We start from the raw sequence: 22,968 nt of genomic DNA on the forward strand, positions 1-22,968 counted from the left end.
CAGGTGATCTAGAGAGCATGTCTCAGGTGATCTAGAGAGCATGCCCCAGGTGATCTAGAGAGCATGTCCCAGGTGATCTAGAGAGCATGCCCCAGGTGATCTAGAGAGCATGCCCCAGGTGATCTAGAGAGCATGTCTCAGGTGGTCTAGAGAGCATGGTCCTGTTACTGAATAGGTTAATTCTTATACATGGCTCTTCACAGTTGCATCCCATCTTTTCCATAGAAGGAATATGTTGGGAGATGTTTAGTTTTGCATGTCCAAGTTTTAACATCTGTTTAAATTTGCCTGCTCTCAGTGGGTAGGATTACACAGTCACACAATACCATCTAAGCAGCTTTGTGCAGTAGCCGGCTTTCAGCCGCCAATCACAGGTATGCCTGTGTCTGAGGGCAGACCTCCAGAAGGGTAATGAGTTACAGGGAGTTGTCTCTAACAGGAGACTCGGAAAATAGGGGAAGATAAATAAACTCAACCCTGGTTGGTGTGATGGTGTACCAAGGGGTGCCTGCTGCTAGCCCACCAGGACCCCCCCAACCCCCATAGTTATGATTGGCTGTCTTTAGACTGGTGGAAAGAGGCAAGCCAAAAAGTGCTAAAACTCTTAGAAAAAAAGAAATGAAGGGAGAATGAAAGGAAGGAAGAGGGAAAGGAAGAAGGAAGGAAGGAGGAAAGGAAGGAAGGAGAGAAGGAAGAAAGGAAAGAAGGAGGGAGGGAAAGAGGCAAGCCAGAGTGCTAAACTCTTAGAACAAAAGAAATGAAGGGAGAAGGAAAGGAAGGAAGAGGGAAAGGAAGAAGGAAGGAAGGAGGGAAGGAAGGAAGGAAGGAAGGAAGGAAGGAAGGAAGGAAGGAAGGAAGGGCATACAGTGGATACACTTGGTTACTTTTGTTGCCTACACATGGTGGCCTTACTTGGAAGGGGTGGTGTGTACCAGGAGGGGAAGTAGGAGGCAAGTGGGGAGACAGACTTCCTAGTACACTTGGTGCTCTCTCTTCCTTTTGGTGCTGATTAATGGTTACCTGCAGGATCGCCATGAGGGGCTGGGCACTTGTTCTTCAGATCTGCTCTCCACCTTTCTAACCACTCTCGGGGGTCTAGCCTGTGCTCAGGACGGCTGATTGCACTGACAGGGTTTTCTGTAATCTGGCTGCCTCTCTCTGGAATCATCAGGAGATAGGCTTACCTGATGTAAGTACAGAGGGCTGACTGTACCAGTTGTTTCCTACCCAGTGGCTTTCCAGTATAGTAACATACTGGGGACATCAGACCATTCCTTCTGTCACCTTAGGCTCAGGTGTTGGGAACCATGGCTAGCCATAGGATTTCTTTAATCCTTTGTTGTCTCTTTAAAAATATAATCTCCCAACAAAGTGAGTTCCAGGACAGCCAGGGCTATATAGAGAAACCCTGTCTCGGAAAACCAAAACCAACCAAACAAACAAAAAACCAAAACCAAAAAAAAAAAAAAAACTTCTGCAGTTTTTTACATTTTGTTTTTATCAGTGTATATTCATTGAACCAAATAATTGCCCATCATCCTTACCTACTTGTCCCGCCCACTGGCTCCTTCCTCTTCCCAATAGGTCCCCACCTCCCATGTCTTATACATGTCACTCACTTTTCAGTGCACTGTTTTGTTTTGTTATGTTTTGTTACCGAGAAGCGGATGCTATTGCCTATAATGAGATGAGACCTCCTTTTCCTTGCCTCTCTAAGCAGCACCCAGCTGTCCCTCTGGTATGGATCGTGACAAAAGCCCAAGGACCTGCTCCTTCCCCTCTGCCTGAGGACCTGATTACAAACAGGCAGTAACTGGGCCTCAGCCCATCTCTGTCCAGTAGTGCCCTCCCCAGAGTGATCGTTCAGCAGGGTACAACATAGAAGCCAGGCTGCCGAGGTGGCTCAGTAGGCAAAGGTGTTTGTGCCTAAGCCTGAAATGCACATGGTGGAAGGGAAGAATGGATTCCTCTAAGTTGTGCATGTGTGCACATGTATGCATGAACACACACACATACACACAGAGAGAGAGAGAGAGAGAAGCTAAAAGAGAGAATAAACAAATGTAATAAAAATTAAAAAACTAAAGAAGCCATGGGAATTGTTTGTTAAGGAAAATAATCTTTTATCTCCCTACCCTCCCCCCTCCCCCCAGCACAAGTTACAGAAATGTCCTGTAGAGGACAGCATGGATGACAGGAAGACTGACAGGACACTGAGAAGCTAAGCTGGAGTCCTTAAGGACCCTGTAGCTGACCTCCCTCCGGGTATCATTATCTGAGTCTGTTCCCGTTGTTGTTTCAGTCCTTGGTTCTTAGAAATGTGTGTGTGTATGTGTGTGTGTGCATGCGTGAGGGCGTACACGCATGGAAATGAGTATGTGTTTGCGTGGGTGTAAGAGAGCAACGACTACTCTATCTGCCTCTTGAGACAGAGTTTCTCATTGGCTTACCAACTGGGCTAGCCTGGCTGGCCGGCCAGTGAGCCTCAGGGAATCCACCTGTGTCCACTTTCCTAGTGCTGGGATTACAAACCCAGGCCACCACACCTGGCTGCTTTATGTGCATTCTAAGGATTAAGTTTAGGTCTTTGTGCTCGCAAGGCAAGTGCTTTTACTGACTGAGTCCCTCCCCAGCGCCTCCTCAAATTGGTTCTTGCTTCAAGTAGTAAGTAACCTAACAAAGAAGTTTAATAAAATATAAAGTCTCAGCGTTTGCATCCTTTTATTATGTGTAGGTGTGTGTGTGTGTGTGTGTGTGTGTGTGTGAGAGAGAGAGAGAGAGAGAGAGAGAGAGAGAGAGAGAGAGACTGAGACTGCAGGTGCTGGCAGGCCAAAGGCATCAGATCCCCTGGAGCTACAGTTACATACAGAACGTTGTAAGTTGCTTCATGTGGGTCCTGGGAACTGAACTCTGGTCCTCTGGAAGAGCAGAAAGTGTTTTTCATCGCTGTGTCATCCCATTAGTGATAACAACAGTAAAGATGAATTATTATTGTTTATGTGCATGTGGAGATCAGAGGATGGCTTTTGTGATGTCAGCTTGCTCCTCCTACCTTCCCCAGCATCAGGCAGTTAAGTACCTTTCCCCACTAAGCCATCTTGTCATGATTCTAGTACATTTTCAACACCTTTCGTTTCACAGGAGGAGTTTAATCCCACCCCAGACAATTTCCTTTATTTTAAACGTTTTAATTATGATAAAGTGTGTAAAATTTGTTTCCTTTGAATAGTGACCATTGATCCCTTTTTGACTAGTAACTTGCATTCCTTCTGATCACTGGTCTTCAGGGCATGATTCCCCGTTTCCCAGTCATCTTAGTTACTTCCTCTGAGTGCACACCGTCATCCCTTTGTCATGGTATCTTTTAAAATATGGCTTCCCCAGCCTGAGTCTATCTAGTAGAAGGATTGAGAAGTCCTCAAAGACCTCTTTCCTCTGGGTATCTGTGATAACAGTAGGTTAAAAAAAATTGTGTGCTTACCATTTACTGGATCATAGATTACATAGTTTAAAATGTCATTTCAAGGCTACACAGTCAACGCTTCTTACTCCCGTTTTATTGATAGGAAAACAAATAGAAAAGTAACCTTGAATAAGTTGTCAGAGACCACTGAGCTAGTTAGACATAGAGTGGAGAGCTAACGTCTTGGTTGATTCCAAAGCTCATGTTCTTATCTCACCCAGGGCTACACCCACAAACCCTCTCCCACACACTCTATTGTGTCTCAAAGGACAGGGATATTGATATCATATTGACCTCTTTGTCGACACTGTTTAACCCAGAAGCCAGCGAGAGATGGCAGAGCAGAAAGGGCATACCTGCTTGCTTTATCTGAAGTGCTGCGTGCTGTTCATGTGCTTGACAAGCTCACCCAGGGCTGGAGGAAGACATGATGCAGTGGGTGACTGTATTAGCTCTTGGCAGTGAAATTATCCCATTATATCTTCACTCCAGAAAGTGCTATTATTCATAGCCACAGAAGTCCACCTATAATTTCAAGGGGTTACGGGTTTCTTGTGGCTTTATTCCTGATCTCATGGGAGGATGGTAGACCGGGTTGAAACATGCTGTGGTTGGGTCAGTGCTATTCTGATGATGCTCCTGGCATCACTTAAGTCTAGACGGAGTTCTGGCTTGGTTGTAGGCTACCTCCCGTGGGCTCATGTCTTTGAACACTTGGTCCTCTGACCTCATGGTGCTGTTTTGGAAGGCTCTGCAACCTTTAGGAGATGGAGTCTCTCTAGAGAAGTGGGTCACTAGGAGTGAACCTTACAGTCTAGGGTTTTTAGATATTAGACTGCTTTAGTGCCTAGTATGTGCCACTGCTTTTCCTTCTCCAGGATGACCTAAGTCATGAGCCATGGGAAGCACTGTTTCCCTTAAGTTGTGTCTTGTCAGGTATTTGGTCACAGCAGTGGGGAAAGTGATAATGTGGTGGCCCAGAGACACTGTGCTTCCTTTCCCTGCTCTTTTACCTTTTGTTGTTGTTGTTTTCAAGGTAAGATTTCTCTATGCAGCCCTGGCTGTCCTAGAACTTGCTCTGTACTCCAGACTGGCCTCTGACTCCACCTGCCTCTGCTTCTCAGGTGCTGAGATTAAAGGGCTGTGCCACCATTGCCTGGCACTATCTTTTACTTTAAAAAAAAAATAAATAATTTCACTGAGTAGCTTAGGCTGGCCTCGGATTTCCAGCCTTCCCACTTGAGCCTCCAGAGTGCTGGCATTAAGAGCCCGTGCCACCACCCCTGGCGCAGCTCCTGGGCAGCTCCTAGAGAAGAGCTTTCATTGTGAACCTCGGTGAACCACATCTGTGTGCTGTGGAGGTGGTGTTTCATCTGGGCGATGATGTAACTTGGACTCCTTGATATTCTTTTCGAGACTGTCAGCCACGAAGCACTTCACGTTTGCTTGTTACAGCCTATCACTCTCAGGGACTGCGGTTGGCCAGTCCCTGAGGTTTGCCAAACTTTTCTTTTAAGAGAACTTTTTTTTGGGCTGGGTGTCATGGCACACACCTGTAAGCCCAAGATTCAGAAGGTTGAGGAAGAAGAGGCCTGCCCGGGGCTATATACATGAGAAGGTATCAGATGAGATGAAGCAAGGCAGTGAGGAGCTAGGGAGAGGAGATGGCTCACTCACTCTGTGTACTTCTTGCCATGTAACTGTGAGGACCCAAGGCTCAGAGTTCAGTACCCACATAGGAAGCTGGATGTGTTGTGCACCTGTGGTCCTAGTGCTGAGGAGGTAGAGATGGGCGGGGGGGGGGGGGACGAACCCCTGGGGTCTAGCTGAAGGAAGCGCCAGGTTTACTGGGAGACACTGCCAAAATAGAACAAGATAAGATAAAATGGAAAGCAATGGAGGAACATACCTGTGGTCATCCCTCTGTCTCCACATGCATGCATTTGCACACCTGCCCACACACATGCGTACCCACATTGATACCTCAACACACACGTGTACCTGCATACATATATTTATACATTCATACACATATGTTCCTACCTGCGCACACATTCACATATACAGTCACCCCTGCACATACACATACATACACACATTCACACATGCATACACACATTCACACATGCATAAACACATTCACACATGCACATACACATTCACACATACGTACACACATTCACACGTGTACACACATTCACACATGCATACACACATTCATACACATATTCACACATGCATACACACATTCACACATACATACACACACATTCACACATGCATACACACATACATACACACATTCACACATGCATACGCACATTCACACATACACAGATTGACCAAAGTTAGTTTCTTTCAGTGTATCAAGAATTTTATCTTGGTATTTCTTGATTTAAAAAAAAAAAAGGTTTTTCTTTTTCTTTTTTGATAGATTTGGGGACTGCAACTTTCTTGAGCCCCTGAATGTTTTCTAGGCACTGTTCTGTCCTCTTGTGTGTGGTTATTGTAGATCATGAACTGTTCCCACTGTTCCCTCTCCAGCATTATTTGTCATTTTCTTTGTTAAACATTTGTTAATCTGTGAGCCCAGTAGAAACTGTATTTGTGCCTGCATTCCCTCTTTTCTCCTCCCCTGCCTCCCACCCCACCCCCACCTCACCCCTGCACTGGGATTTCGGCTTTTCTCTTTCTCCAGCCAGCTACTGCAATTATCTGCATTTAGTTCTTAGCTTGCTTTTCTTTCCTGAACCTTGGATCTTCTACCATCCCGCCTGTTTAACTACTTAACAACAACAACAACAACAGAAAAATCCAAATTAGTCTCTGCTCCCGACTTTGGGAGATTTTGCAGCTTGAGCTGGGGAGAAAGTGGTGGGTCTTACAGGAACGTGCGCCGCCCGAGTGCTTTAGATTTTGAAATAAACTTTCAGACGTGCAGAGAGGCTGTAAGTAAGTACGACTGGCGAGTTTTCCTTCCCCTGAGCTGCTGGAATGCACACGGCCCAGTGCACACCCACTCCCGGCTACAGTCATTTACTGCTTAATGAGGGGCGTGCATTGAGAGATCTGCTTCAGCAATTTTGCCATTGTGTAGGTCTCGTGGTTTGCACTCACACAGACCTGCGTGATGGAGGTCAGTCACTGCAGATGCCCCCCTGCAGTTGGGAGTCAACACATGAAACTACTGCTGCCACAAGATGACATGTTGCTTTGTAATAAACTGTTTCATAAGCAGAGTGATCTGTATCATGCTTAAAAGGACCTGATAGTGAATACAAAGACCAGTAAAGTTGCTGTTGATGATTAGCGGCAAGGGTTAGTCTATATGTATACCATCCGTACTTTAATATGACTGGTAGTGCTCTAGGTGTGTTTACACCAGTGTCGCCATGGATGTGTGAGCATTGCTATGTGATTCCACCTTACCTCCACTATCAGGCTGTCATGTAATAGGAACTCTCACCCCACCTTGCAGTCTTAAGGGACCCTTGGTCGTTGCATACTCTATTTGACTACATAGATATATGACGCATGACTGTACTTTATCGTGTATTTCTTATAAGCTGGTGTGTCACTGACATTACCGTAACCACCATCATGATCCAGGTCATACTGCTGCCTCCTAACCTCAGGTTGTGTCTAGGTCTGGCCAGCTGCCCATCATGTCCTTTGCAGTGAAGGTTCATTCAGTTTACTCACTTCATGTGTTTAATCACGCCCTCTCCTGGGTCTCCTTCAGTCAGAAGGGACTGTCCCAGGCTGTCCATGGACTCCTTTGAAGATCACAGGCCAGTCATTTTGCAGAGTGTCCTTCAGTTTGGGCATATGTGATGTTCCCTCTTGATTGGCGTGGTGTGTCTTTGGCAGTTGTGTGTCATTGGCAGTAAGGTCATAAGGTTGCAAGGTATAGGGTGATACAGGTTTGAAAATCGGCTTCCTTGTTGATAACGCTGTGTCTGACTTGCTTTGATTCAAGTAGAGTCTTCCAGGCCATGAAAGTGTCCCTTTTAGAGTGATAAGGCTGTTCTGGAGGATATTTTTGAGGTGAACCCATCCCATTCCTTTTGAAGCATTCAAATGTGTTTGGTTACTAATTCATATTAGTAGAGACTCTTGGTTTCCTGTTCTCTTCAGAGGCTTACATTCCATTACTATAATGACTTTGATGTCTCTGTTGTCTTAGATTTGGGTAGTAGGGGTTTTAAATGGCTCCTCTTTTGTTTTGGAAAAGTTGTTGATTTATAGTAAACAAATTGCAGGGATAAGGAGAAGGCTTGGTAGGTGAGTGTGCTGTTCTGCAAGCATGAGGACCTGAGTTCAAATCTCCAGCATCCATGTGGAAAGCTGGCCATGACTGTAACATTAACACTGGGGAGTGGGGACAGGTGACTCCCCAGTGCTCCCTGGCCAGCCAGCCTTGCTGAAACAGCAAGCTTCTGGTTGAGTGAGGGACCCTTCTGGTTGAGTGAATGACCCTTCTGCAGCCAGTAAGGTGGAGAGTGGGAGAGGCAGACTCCTAATCTCCTGCTGTGGTTTCCACATGCATGCACATGGGTATGCACACCCACATATCCACAAGCTTGCACACTCACATACCATTACCCCCCCCCAAAAGAAAACGCTTAAAAAAAAAGAGCATGCATACCTGAATCTGTCGTGAAGTTCCCTAAAGACCAAAAAAGAAAAATGGACAGAGTTGGTCTACAGTGGCCGAGGCATAGAGTTTGAAATGGGTAATTACAAAATGCCAGGCTGAGACCTTTAGTCGGCCTGGCTAACTGATTAAGAGTTCATCAGCCAAATTAAGCTGTGGCTGTTTATTTTAAGGGAGTGACCTGACCAGACATTTAGCTGCCAGAACCAAGTGACTTTGTTTTATTAGTTTTGCCTCCAAGGAATTTGCATGGTGGACATCCTGACCCTGTTCCTAACGTGATATCTTATCATAAGGCTAGCGGGTCAGTGATGCAGTGGGCTCTGGGAATGTGACAGGGGCAAGTGTTTCCTGATTGTACGGGTTTATTGTTCAAAGACTCTGAAGATACCAGTAGATCACTGTGTTTGCTGTGAGCTCTGCCAGCCAGCATGAAATCCCAGTTCCATCCCATTCCCTTTGAGCAAGTCATTTCCATCTAGGCCTGATTTAAAGATAGGTCCCCAGCTTTAAAGTTTAGATTTGAAAATTCAGCTGCTGTGGCTGTGAGCTTAATCAAAACACAGTCCATACAGTGTTTGGGCTGCAGTAAACAAACAGGCAGTCCCATTAGCTTATTGCTAAGGCAAATGACCAAACTTTATAAGTTTCTTTAGGCAAGGTCAGAAAGGTCGCTTACCCAAACCTGGAATCCAGGGCTTGGGAGATAGCTGAGTTGCTGTGAAGGTGTGAAATCCTGGGCTCAATGCCCAGCACTCAGGTTTTATGAAGAAATATATATATGTGTGTGTGTGTGTGTGTGTGTGTGTGTGTGTGTGTGTATACATACATAAGATAAGGAGTCAGGCATGGTGGCATTTGCTAATAATCCCAGCACTGGGGAAGTGAGACAGAAAGACCCCTGAGTGCGCTGACTAGTCAGTGTAGCCCATCACTGAGCCCCAGGTTCCAGAGAGAGACTGCCCCAAATTGGAACAAGTTGTGGGTCAGTGAGATGATTTAGTGGGCACATAGAGGCACTTGCAAAACCTGATGACCTGAATTCTAGCTCCAGCATCCACATGATGGGAGAGAACTAGTTCCCACAGTTGTCCCCTGACCTCCCCACTCATGCTTTTGGCACCCCACACACACATAAATAAATAATAGAATAAAATGTTTAAAAAAACGAAGCAAACAGAAAACTGAGGTAGACAGCTCTCAAGTAATGCACCCACACATCCTGGAAATTCTACTCAGTCTAACTGTAAGACTTTTAATATTTTCCAGCATCGTTTCTAGCATCTAAGCATCTAAGTGTCAGATTAGATTAGTAGATCTGGGGTTTGTATTGTATTAGATGGTTTAATTCTCAGAGTTGCTGACTGAGGACTGTGGAGATGGTTAAGGCAGTAAAAGTGTTTGTTGCAGAAGCTTTAGGACCTGAGTTTGTATCCTCAGCACACAAATAAAAAGCAAGATGTAGTGACATGCAGCTGTAATCCTAGCGTGGGGGAGTGGGGAGACGGCGGGGCTGAGATAGAGACCTTATGACTTGCTGGTCCACACGTCTGGCCAGTTAGTGAGCACTATATTGAGTGGGAACCTCTGTTATAATAATAACAACAACAACAACAACAACAACAATAATAATAATAATAATAAACAATAATAATAATGTGGTTTTTTCATCAAAATGGCTCTTAAAGTAAAGAAGGAATCCCCTGCCTCTCCCAAAGCCAAAGCAAAGGCCTTGAAACCCAAGAAGGCAGTGCTGAGAGCCGTCCACAGCCATTGAATGAAGATCTGCGAGTTACCTACTTTCTGGCAGCCCAAGGCCCTGCTGTTCCAGAGGCAGCGCACATGCTCTTGTAAGAGCCTGCCCAGGAGAAGCAAGCTGACTGCTACAACAGCATCAGCTTTCCTCTGAACACTGACTCAGCCACAGAGAAGACAGAAGAAACACCACACTTGAATCCATCATGGGTGGCAAAGCCAGCAGGCACCAGATCAAACAGGCCGTGAAGAAACTAGGTAGTTGATGTGGCCAAAGTCAATACTCTGATAAGGCCTAAGTCAATGGCCTGATAAGGCCTGATAAGGCCTGATAAGGCATAGGTCTGGCTGCCTCCTGATTATGATGCTCTGGATGTTGCCAACAAGGTTGGGATCAACTAAACAGAGTCCAGCAGATAGTTCTAAAGACACAGGGTTGTTTGTTTGTTTGTTTGTTTGTTTGTTTGTTTTTACCATTGTGGTTGTTAGAATAAGTATGTCCCCATAGATTCATGAGTTGAATGCTTGGTCATAGGGAGTAACACTACTAGGAGGTGTGGCCTTATTGGAGGAGGTGTGGCCTTGTTAGGGAAGTGTGTCACTGGGGAGGTGGGGCTTTGAGGTCTTATGTATGCTTAAGTTCAGCTCAGTGCAGAGCTCAGTGTCCTGGCTGCCTTCTGATTAAGATGTAGAACTCTCAGTTCCTTTCCAGCACCATGTCTGCCTGCGTGCTACCATGGTTCCCACCATGATGATAATGGACTAACCTCTGGCACTGTAAGCCAGCCTCACTTAAATGTTTTTCTTTAGAAGAATTGCCTGGGTCATGGTGTCTCTCCATAGCAATAAAACCCCAACTATGACAACCATTAAGAAAAAAAAAGGCGGGAGGGTCTGGAGAGATAGCGCAGCAATTGGGACTATTTAGTGCTCTTGCAGAGGACCTGGGTTGTAGTCTCAGTATCTGCAGAGCAGCTCACACCTGTCTGTAACTCCAGTTCTAGGGGATGTGACGCCTTTTCTCGTTACTGTAGGCTCCTGCACACTTGACACACATAAACTCATGTAGGCACACACGTGTGGACATCAAAAAGAAAGTAGCTGAGGCAGATGCTTGACATTAGCCTCTGGCCTCTATACATGCACCTCCATGTGTATCCACACGCCTGTGCACACACACACGGAATGGCTGATTGATTTGTTGCTGAGTTCCACTAAAAAACTTTGCCATGCATTTTGGGTTGGAATCAGGACAGAATTTCTCACAGTTTCTAAGATAGCCCTAGACACCCGCCACCTTGTACTATGCCCCCATGCAAAGCAGCGTTGTCAACACTTGACAGTAAGGTCAGAGCATCGCTGAACTCTAAAGAAGGTTAACACTCATGTCTCCAGTATGGAATATTCAGCCAAGACTTAATTCTGTATGTGAAAATGAACACACATACCCATCACATTAACATGCATCTTTTTTTGTCTTTAATAGTAAAATCATATGTATACCAAAGAATGGTTAAAAATACAAATTTTCATTATTTTTTATCAGAAACTGTTTGACTTGGATACCTATTTTATATACCAGCAAATCCACTATAACATAAATATTTCTTGAGTGGAAAACTTTAAGCCTGATTTGGACATGAGTTCTTCCCAGAGTGTCCATAGTGGCATCTGCACTAGCCAGCCTTTGCATTCCTGTGGCGAGACACATGTTGAGAAAAATAGCTTAAAACAGGGAAAGCTTTGTTTCAGCCCTTGGTTTCAGAGGTTTCCGCCTGTTTTTGCCTGGTTCTATTGTTTCTGGGAGAAGGGTGAGTGATGGAGAAAGGGCTTAATAGAAGAGCCCACTTGCCTTAAGGCAACTAAGAAGGAGGGACAGCCAGGGACCAGGGACAAGACACACATTCCAAAGGCTTGTCCCCAGCAACCTCTCCCAGAGGAGGCCCCATCTCTGAGCCTCACCAGCAGCAGACTGCAGCACCAGCTGGGAACCAGGTCTCCAACACCCACAGGAGTCTGTGAAACTACCCACTTGAAAGCCCTTGTAGCCCTTATTCTTGGAAGTTGATGTTCTGATCCAAAATTTTTACAGAAATACAGAGAGCTTAGACTATCAGAAGTAATTGTGAAGAAAACGTTAATACTCGACCAATGCTACCAGATTTAAAGGTTTATTATAAATCTGCGGTAATTTAATAGTGTAATACTGATTTAAAACAAACAAACAAACAAACAAAAATCCCCACCAAGATAAATGGTTGAGTGGAGCAGACAAGAGCACTGGTGATCTGGGAGCTCTGTGAGGTCAAGAATCACAGTTTCCTAGACGGGGTCCTAAGGGAAGTTGGAAATTCTTTTGCCCAAAGTTGGCCCCTACCTAAGGCCATGCGGAGCAATTCCTTAAAGGCGAATAATTATCTGAGTTGAGGGCTAGGATATAGTGATGTCTCTGTGGCCTGAGGTAGCTAGAGACTTCTCCAACAGGATACAAAGTGTTCTTCAGAAAAGAGACCGTAGTAGATTGAACTTGGTAAAAATTAATGACTTCTCATCTGAACGACATAATTATAAAAACCAAACAAACAGGTATATCAGAGCCTAGAAGAAAGTCCTTCATATTTGACAAAAGACTAGTATCCAGAATCTATGAAGAAATTTTAAGTTGGGCATGGGAGCTCACCCCTGTAATCCTAGCATTGGAGAAGTTGAGACAGAAGGAAGTGTGGGTTTGAGACCAGCCTCAGTCCTTTCTTCCTTTCTTCCTTTTCCTTCCTTCCTTCCTTCCTTCCTTCCTTCCTTCCTTCCTTCCTTCCTTCCTCCCTTCCTTCCTTCCTTTCTTCCAACATTGTGGTTGTTTTTGAGAAAGGGTCTCTCTGTTGTATAACACTGGCTGTCTTGAAACCCACTATATAGACCAGGCTATCTATTGTCTAACTCACAGAGAACCCCCTGTTTCTTCCTCCTGGGGTACTCCAACTAAAGGCACATGCTACCATGCCCTTCTTAGAGACTCTCTTGAAAGAAAGAAAGAAAGAAAGAAAGAAAGAAAGAAAGAAAGAGGTGTGTGTGTGTCTGTCTGTCTATGTGTGTGTGTGCCTGTGTGTGTGTAGAGAGAGAGAGAGAGGTGTATACAGACAGAAAAATCAAAGCTATTTTACAAGTTAGAAAGATTCAAGGCTGACAAGATGGCTCTGTAGATAGAGGCATTGTTGCCAAGCCTGATGACCTGATTTCAGTTCCCGTATTCTACATGGAAGAAGGAGAGAACTGACTCCCACAAGTTGTCCTCTGATTTCCACATGTGCACTGTGGCATGGCTCCTCTCCTTCCCACAAAATATACATATGTAAATACATTAGAAAAACTAAGCTATCCCATTTAAAAATCGGCCTGACGGCTAAAACAGATACTTCTGTAGGGGAAATGCTCATGGCTGTTGAATAAATAAAAACAGGGTCTGTCTGGATTCCATTATTATGCCGGAGAACCAGATGAAGAACACGGTTGACTACCTGTGTGCCTACCAGAATGGGTAAAGATAAAGTGGCAGGCGACTCCCCTGTTGGCTTGGGTATAGAACACTTGACAGTCATGGTCTACTAGTGAATGTGTCAAGGGCTTCAAAGGTCTTAGAAACTGGCAGATTCTACTGAGGACAAACATAAGCTATATATAGTCCCTTTTTAAAGAAAGAAAGGCAGAGTCTGGCCAAGCTATAAAGTTACATGTTTCCCAGTTCTGGTCCAGGTCAAGGATGTGTGCTGTGGCTGTGTTGGCAGTGGTTCACAGCAGCACACAGCATCGCGAGGGGACAGCAGGCAGTCATGCTCATCCTCTGAGTCTTGGTCACTACAAATCCACCAGTGTTCAATGGCTGGGGCGTCACCTTGATGACCTTACATAACCCTTGTCAACCTTCAAACACGATCAGATTACATTTCTGCCCTCTTAATACCTCAGAGGGAATTAGACTCCAGCAAGAGCTGTTGAGGGCACAAAACCTTCAAATTATAAAACAGCCATGCGTATAACTCAGCAGTGTTAGTCTCATGTGTAGTTACTCAGGGTTTTATTCCTAAGAGCCCCAAACTAGAAACAACAGTGATAAGGGGAATCTTTTTTTCCTACTAAATTACAGAGTTTTCAAGTTAGCACAGGCTGGACAAGACGTCCCCTGGCACAGCAACGTAGGGTAACACACTGATTTCTGTGTACCTGGACACTGTTGTCCTGGAGAGTGTCATGGTTTGCATCTGACAGGTCTCCACAGACTCATGTTTTGAACATTTGGTTCCCAGTTCATGGCACAATTTTGAGAGGTTCTGGACACTGGGAGTTGAGAGATAGAGTCACGGGCAGAAATAAATCATCCCGAAGGGCCTGCCCCAAAGTTTATGTCTAGCCCTGCTTCCTGCTGCATGCTATTTCCTGTCCTCCTATGATGGGAACACCCTCAACCACACATTGCCATTACTGTAGACTGAGCTGTCCCAGCAAGCCTTCCCCACTGTGACTGAGGGGAACCCTCTGAAACCCTGAACCAAAGGGAAGGATTCCTCTCTTGGGTTTTCCCTCTTGGGTGTTGTCACAGTGGTGTGAGCCCTAACTAGTACCATGGCTCAGTGGGGGCCAGACAGTGGATTATCCAGCTGGGAAGAAAATTAATTCCCCACGTAAGATAAGCCAGATTCCTACGTCACACTATGAAAACTGCAAGCTCATGCTTGATATCCCATTTAGGAAGTTAAGGCAGGAGGACCAGTAGTTCAAGACCAGCCTCAGCTGTGAGACCTCCCATCTCAAATACCAACCAAATGAAATAACAGACAAAACCAAAACAAACAAGCAAACCAACAACAACAAAAACGAAAACAAAACAACAACAGCAAAAATAAGCCCTGCTCCCCCCAAAATCCCAAACTCTAAAGTGACTAGAAACTAAAATGTAAAGAGAAGAAAACTAATGGGAAACAAAATACTTTATATATTTGGTTAGGATGGTCCCTCCTGTCTCCCTCCCCTTTCCTCCTCTCCTTCCTCCCTTCCTCCTCCTGTTTGTGTTGTTTAAGAACAGGGTTGTATGTAGCCCAGGCTGGTTTTGAATGAACTTACTACGTAGCCAAGGATGACCTAGAACTCCCAACCCCTCTGTTTCAATCTTCTGAGCACTGGCATTTCGGGTGTGCACCCCCATACCTGCTCAGAAAAGGACCTTATAAGGCACAGACTCCAGGGGGGGGGGGCGATCATAGATTTGACTTTCAAAGGAAAAGTCTCTCTTCACTGAAAATCTCCACTAAACAGAACAGCAGACCGTGTACTAAATTAGGACACTTACAATGTTATTAATGACAAAGGATGAGTATTCACAGTGTTTTAAAAGCCACCTACAGGAAAATGAAGCAGTAGAAATAAGTAAATATTTTTCCAAAGAAGAAATAAATGTCAGGGAAATGTAACAAGATGCCTGTACCAGCCAGAGTTGTACAGAAAACAAGTCCAACAGAGTATACACACATACCTGTATGTAATGTGTGCACGTCAAAATCTGACTGACTGATTCCTAGTATGCAGAGGGACAGCTAAAACTAAGGGCCATGTGAGGGATTATGTGGATTCTTCATCCGGTAGAAGCTTCCTAAATTATGTACGTGGATCTAAATGGAATCACCAAATAGCATGGCAGGCAGCCCTAACTGGGCCTCTCCCCACACCAAATGCAGCTTCTAGTATTGGGGATGGATTGCATCTAATTGGGTTCTTGTCCAAGAGGGCCCCAATCAACCCAGGGGATTGCCAAGGCTGGGTGATTCTCCATAATTTGATAATAAGAGCTGAAGACAGTGCCTATACAGTTCATCCGGCAAGGAGAGGTTGAACTGGTGCCTGCCTAGAGTCTTCACCCGTATGGACTGGTGTTCATGGCACAAGAAAGTGTTCTGCATGTTACCAAAGAAGAAAGGTAAACACTAACCCAGCTACAAACCCGTCTATGCACAGTGGTTATCTGCTTGCAAGGTGTGCCGGTACAGTAGTGGGACAAAGCCTGTGACGTAACCAACCAATATCTGGTTTGAATTAAGGCCCACTCCAGGTGGCACCCATACCTAACACTCCTGGATGGCGGTGACCAGGAGACTAGGTGGGCCAAGGACCTACGGGTTAACCAAATACTACTGTTCTGCTAAAGGAACATAGCAATACAATGCCTCCTAGTGACATTCTGCTGTCCTCATAGATCCTTGCCTCACTCAGCCATCCTCAGAGAAGCTTCCTCCAGCAGCAGATGGGGACAAACACAGAGACCCACAGCCAGCCATTATGTAGAGTGAGAGACCTTGGAACACTCAGTCCTAAAAACGATGGCTCCATTACATCAACTCACCCCCTCAAAGGCTCAGGGAACTGAGGAAGAGGAGGCAGAAAGAATGAGAGAGCCAGAGGGGATGTCGAACACCAAGGAACCAAGGCCTTCCAGACACAACAGGGCTGGCACACGGGAACACACAGAGACAGGTGTTTGCACAGGTCCTGCACAGATCTTTACCAGATAAGGTCATAGAGCTGAAAGAAAAATGAAAGAGGTGGACAAACTCCCCATCCCTGACCCAGGATGCTATCTTCAAAAGATAGCCACTTGCAAACGAAATATTTGTTTTCCCCAAGGTAGTTTTACTGGGAAAACAGACTGAGGGGTAGGAACAGCAGTAGATGGCCAACACAAAACAGACTCAGTGGCATCTTCGGAGGTTCCTTGTCTTATAATGTTGTTAGGGAATTTTTTGTTTTGTTTTGTTTTTGTTTTCTAACCATACAGTTCCTTTGTGTATATAGTATAGCTTCCAGCTTTATGTTTTTATGGAATCCTGTGGATGCAAACTCGTGTGTCTGTATCTCTCTGTATTTCTTCTGCTTTTTCTTTGGGTCTTTCTTGTTTGGTAGTTTTGTCTTATTCTAATTTGTTTATTTTTGTTTTATTATTATTTCTTAGATGCCTATTTGTTTTATTACGAGAAACGGAAAAGGTGTGGGTGCTGTGGGAGCGGAGGTAGGAAGGGGCAGGGAGGAGTAGAGTTAAGGGGGAACCATAATCATAATATATTGTAAGGAAAAAAATCAATTTTCAAGAAAAGAAAAAAATGATTAACAAAAGAAGATTTGGCTTATCGACTCCATGGTCGTCAGCTGCCACATCCAAAGGCTGTAGGGCACAGCTGCAGGCTAAGAACCTGGACAAGGCTCGGCGCTCTAGTCCTGAGCATGGTGTCTTCATCAGGAAGATGTAGGTTGGCTGTTGAAGCCTTCACTGCTGGGTTAAGGTTTACCCACTGCACGGGAGGTCTCTTTTTCTGAAGTAGCTGGTGATCGATACTACCCACATATATAAAATATTTCTTAGCAACACTGGGTTCATATTTTCCTTCAGTCACTGCATGTTGTAGTTAAACTGACCCCTGAAGTCAGCAGTCACAGTGCCCCACTTACCAACAGGATACAAATTAAGACCACAGAGAGGCACAGTTTTGTAGCCACAAATTGACGACACCTGAGTCTCAGCTCACACCGAGCATGGAAAGCAGGTGGCTCAGCAGGACCTACATAAGCTGCTGCTGAGGCTGTAACTCACCTCATTTCCTCCACACACTTGGCCATGGTGGTGTAAGCCTGGAATCCCAGCACTTGGGAAGCAGTCACAGGAGGATAGCTGCAGGCTAGCAGTCAGCCTCGTCTGTGTAGCAAGACGCAGGTCAGCCAGGGATGTATGTTGAGACCTGTGTCATACACACACACACACACACACACACCACACACACACACACTGTCCTGTAGGATCTCTGGTGTATGCATGCCAGTGGGTGTGTAGCATTTACAAGAATGTAATAGTTTATAAGTAGCACACTAACACTGGCCAGGAAACCAGCCAGGCATCAGAAATGTAGTACCAAGTTTCAGCATTGAGGCCCAGGTGATTTTTAGAAAGAATATCACTGATTATCACTTGTAAATGTCCAACAACCTCTTGTCTGGACCTGTGCAGCTGCCCAGAGAGACACCCGTGGCAAGGGGAAGAGGACTGTCTGGGTCCGCTTTGTAGGTCACACGGCTATCTTCCAGCTGCTTACAATGTAAAGCAACACATTTGTTCTCTTTTTTAGGTTTCTTTTTACATCTGTCTGTCTGTCTGTCTGTCTGTGCCTGCATGTGGAGGTTAGAAGACAACCTGAGAAAGTCCGCCCTTGCCATCATCTGAGTCCTAGGGATTGAACTCATGTTGGCAGGCATGGCAGCAAGCTCCCTCGCCCACTGAGCCATCTCGAAGGTCCCGTGTTCTCTTCTTTTAATACAAATTAGTGAAATTTAGAAATAGAGCATACTTTGATCTCTGAAAGCCTTTTTTTTTTTAAAAATAAATTACTACATTTGTGTGTGTGTGTGTGTGAAAGAGAGAGAGAGAGAGAGAGAGAGAGAGAGAGAGAGAATGCATGCTGGGGAATGTCTCCACACTTATTGGTCCCTCACACTGATCTCAGGCCTCAGGCTTGGTGGTGGACATCTTTACTCATTCAGCCATCTTGCTGGCCTCAAAGCTTTTTCTTAAACAGTTTGAAGCAAACAATCGCACCCGCGAGCTTAGGAGACCTGTGTTTTAGGTCTGTACCTTTCACCTGGGAAGGCGTGCAGAACGGCTGTGGTTGGGTGGGTGAACTCAGTCATAGCTGTAATCAAAGCTCTTTCCCCTCAGCCAGAAACCTTTCTGAGATCTCTCAGAAAGCTTCAGAGGATGTTGGAGGATGTGGTCTGGACACACTGATGGCAGCCAGAAATGTCAGTTTGACACACTCCTGTGCTGTCAGGAATTTGTAAATGATGTTGCTGCACAGAGTGCTTTCAGAGTGTATGTGAGGGGGGAAAATCCCATGGCGGTGTCAGCTCCTGGGAGCTGTAAGTCCAGTTCTCTCAGGACTGTGCGGCAGAGCTTAGGGAAATTTTGGCAAATGTTTCTTAGGACTCTTGTCAGCTCTGAAATTTCTACCCTGAGTCTCCTTGCTGAGGCACAGATGGAGGGGTGATCTTCAGGGCAGAGAGCAAGGCCACTGGTTCCTCCTCTCTTGGAAGCCTTGTACAGCTTCCCCACTATACAGTACCCTCCATACCCGATGCACAGGAGAGCTGTAATTAAAAGTACAGATGTTGGGAAAATAAGATGTTTAAGTTGCAAACTGCATTTCTGGGCCTGAAGATTTCCCTTAGGTAATTCCCTCAGCTAGAGGAATGGCACAGCGTGTCATTTGTTTACAGATACTTGATAACGTGATGAGTGGTATCGGCTTTCTTTATCTAGCACTCAACAGCTGTTCACCAGCCAAATGAAAGATTAGAGTCTGCGCCACCAGAAGAATACACTTGATCCCTCATATAAAGGCTGCTCTGTAAAGCGCTAACGTAGTCAGCTGGCAAGGTGTGTGTTATGTAAGAAGTTATGTTTTTCATAGGACCACAATTGACATTTTCCTAAGTCTGAGAAAACGTCTCACATTCAAGATAACTGATGCTAACTAACCTCTAAAGTGCAATATCCAGCAAACCGTTTCATGTTAAAACTGTTGTGTGTTTTTAGGCATTTATAATAAAGCTTATTAAAAAGCTGTGTAGGATGTTCAACTTGGCCACCCTGCGTGACAGGTGACTGTCATGTTTTCACCTTGTTTATGTTTTTACAGTTTACCCATCATGGCTATACTCTTCTTTCTCTTTTGCACTGAATTCAAAGGTAAATTTAAATTAGATGTCTGTGGGTGTTTTGCCTGCCTGTATATATGTCTGCCTATGTGCTTTGTATGTGTCTGGTGCCCACAGAGGCCTGAAGAGGGTGTCTGAATCTCTGGAACTGGAGTTATTGATGGTTATGAGCCTCCACCTAGGTGATGAACATTGGACCTGGGTCATCTGGACGAGCCGAGTCGTCTCCACAGCCCCAGGGAAATGTTCTAATGTGTGGCTGTCCTGTTCTTTATCTCTCTTTTCTAGGTTACTCTTCACTGCAAAACTATCATTGTGATCATTTTTTAACTGTTAATAGTTACGTGGTGATATACTCTTTTGAAAGTTTATACTAGATGGAATGAGGGTGTGTTTCCTGGAACCTTCCAGAATCCACACTCAAAAGTGGCAAATGTCACTCATTGTACTTGAGTTTCTTCTACTCAAGTTTTCTGGCTTTTAAAAAGCGTGTGTGTGTGTGTGTGTGTGTGTGTCTGTGTCTTAATTCCTTCACACTCTGTCAAGACAGGGATTTTCCTGTCTTGCTGAACCCAGAGATTGCCGGGCTAGCTAGCCAGTTAGGCCCTAGGGACTGTGTCTCTGCCTCCTGAGTGCTAGAATTACAGGCGGCTGCAACCTGCCATCTTTTATGTGGGCTCTGGGAATCCAAACTCAAGTCCTCACAGTTCTCTGACAAGCACTGCATCTATAGAGTCATCTGCTTAGTTCCCTGTTTTGTGATTTTTTCATATAAGTCGGTCCAGTTGCATCTACCCACGAAAAGCGGGAAGAGAACTAATCATGTAACTGCAGTAGGAAGAACCCATGGTTGAACGCTTTAGTACTGACACCAGCCTTTTCCTCCCGTGCACTTCTTATCTAGAATCGGTTGCTTGTCATTCTGTGTGTGTGTTGTGGGGGGCGGGGGTCAAAACACCCACCTATATGATAAACTTAAGGCCTTTGTGTCTCTTCAGAATCATTCGATTTGTGCCCAGCCAGGAAACACCAGCCCCTCGTCAGAGTTACATAGTGAGACCCTGTCTCAAAGGAAGCATGCAGAGAAATTTCAGTCCAGGCTAATTCCAAACAAATCCTATTTACTCTGATGTGAATTCTTAGTGCCAACCTCATGTAAAGTGATGCAGGCAAAACTTAAATATCTAAGTGAGTTTGTACATTGTGTGCTGTGAGGAGCCAAGAGGAGATGACTTCAGCCTGTTTCTTTTACTTGAGTGGTTTTTATAAACAACATTTCATTGAAATTTAATTTACAGATTAAAAATTTACAATTTAATTATTACACTATATAAAAATCCACATTTCCTTCTTCTCCATGCTCACTGCATGCATTTACAGATGTACTTCTTGTCTACACCACAGCGTGTGGAATGATTTAATATATATATTTATTTCCACAAAAGGCATAAACCAGGACATTGATGGTGATTGTCGCATGGGAGCACAGTCTGTGGGAAGTTGTTAGGAAAGCTTCCCGGAAGAGCCTTGGAGGTGGGATTCCCGTGTGACCTCCGGTGGCCTGGGCACTAGTGACTAGTTTACCCCGTGCTACAAGTGTGAGCTCAAGTACAAAGCGAGGTGCAGGCTCATGTGGGTAGTAAGTGCTCTGTTTGAGGGGACCATGGGGTATGTCTAGGGGTGTGTGTGTACACACGCACGTGCGGTGGGGGAGGATGGCAGTCAAGCTCGGTCATCCACTAACCACTAACCACATTGATATACTTACTGACTTTTCCTGGCCTTGTGTCTTTCAGGAGGTTCATGAGTTATTACAGGACTATGAGCTAAAGTATTGCTATGTGGACAGGAATAAACGAACAGGTGAGAGCTCCCTTCCAAGCCCTTGACCTTTTGACCCCGCTTTCATTTTTGCATTTATTGTAGAGCAGGAAAGCTCGCGCGCACTGTCTCCTCCTGTTGATCTGCCTTCTGGTGCTGGGGATTGAACTCACGGCCTTCACAGGTGCTGACCAGCATTTCAACACTGAACCCTGGTCTGGGTCAGCGGTGGGGTTCCTAAGTGTTTACATCCCATCGGTGTGGCTCAAGGGTTACTTTCTGAATGCCCCGAACTTTAACCAGTGACCAACCCGAGTGTAGCTGGAGCTCTGTGATTCTTAACTATGAATGTTGAATGTTATGTGTTAACAAGTGTTCTTCAGTGGTGTGGCATGCTTCCATCTAATGTTACTACTGGCTTCTGCTGCAGACCCACTGTGTGTGTAGCTTGACCTTTAGTTGGACAAAGTAGGAAGCTTACTCAGCCTTTTCTGAGTGTTCGTTTCATATCTGTGAGATCAGAACTCTGTTCTTTTATGGGCATGTGACATATAAATGTTTATGAGCATATTTTGAGATGGTAAAACACAGCATGGATGATGTTAAGGCCACTGGATACATGTGTACTCCCAATGCAAATGGGACCTGGGGGCTGGGACTACAGCTCCGTATGGAGCACTTGCCTGCCTTGTGCAAGGAGATGGGTTTGATCCCAGAATTGCCCCCAAGGAGTATAGCTAGAGTCCTAATGTTTATTCCTGAGTAAAACAACAACCAAAACCACCACCACCACCACCACCACCATCACCACCATCACCACCAAAACCCCAGCAAAAGCCTCCAAAATGCAGAGGAACTGCAGTTCCCGCCATTCTGCATTCTCCACCTGGAGGAAGCACTCGGGAGTCTGTTTCCAGTTTGGCACGATCACCCCTAAATTGTTCCAGTTCTTTTGAACATGAGATACTCCTTTGTCATCCTTCCTAGAGGTCTTGAAAAGGACACATGGTCTGTCTCTTCATAAATAAAAAGCTAGTGGATGTAGCATGTGTCCCCCTTTAGCTGAGGACTTCAGTGCCAACGGGTGGCTTGATGCCCTCAGATGAATCTACTTCATCCAATTTAATTGGTCTCATAGCCCCCTTCTACTTCCGAGTTGGAAACCCCACAATTGTTAACTCTCAGTTGAATGTCTTGTGTCCCCAGTTGGAATGTGAGCTCAGTGATGAACATGAGTCCTCTTCCAGTGCCTACTCTAGCTAGACGTACTAGGGAGAAGGACTTGATTGCCCCTGGACGGGTAGGGGTGGGGTGGCATGGGGTGGGGTGGAGCAGTGCAGGGATCCAGTGGCTTGGAGCTACTGAGTGTCAGAATTTGGCTGTCTCCATGAGTATTCTGCCAGGAAGGCCCCTAGAGATCGAGACCTTCCAAGTGTAAGCAGAGGAAGGCGTGGCAAAAAAAGAGTAGAAGGTGAGCTCAGACAGGTGTTCAGTCTCAGGGAAGAGTGCTCGAACAGCTAAGCGCTACCTG

The 22,968-nt window shown here is 45.3% G+C and overlaps 1 protein-coding gene across 1 annotated transcript in view; it reads left to right on the forward strand.

Moving 5' to 3' along the window:
• The window catches only part of Raver2 (ribonucleoprotein, PTB binding 2), an 81,697-nt gene that overhangs the window by 7,557 nt on the left and 51,172 nt on the right, over positions 1 to 22,968 (forward strand). Inside the window, exon 2 of the mRNA XM_021161577.2 lies at positions 21,413 to 21,479. Coding sequence (XP_021017236.1) covers positions 21,413 to 21,479 — 67 coding nt within the window. The remainder of the gene's footprint in view (positions 1 to 21,412; positions 21,480 to 22,968) is intronic.

Source organism: Mus caroli, chromosome 4 (assembly GCF_900094665.2).
Source record: "Mus caroli chromosome 4, CAROLI_EIJ_v1.1, whole genome shotgun sequence".
NCBI lineage: Eukaryota > Metazoa > Chordata > Mammalia > Rodentia > Muridae > Mus > Mus caroli.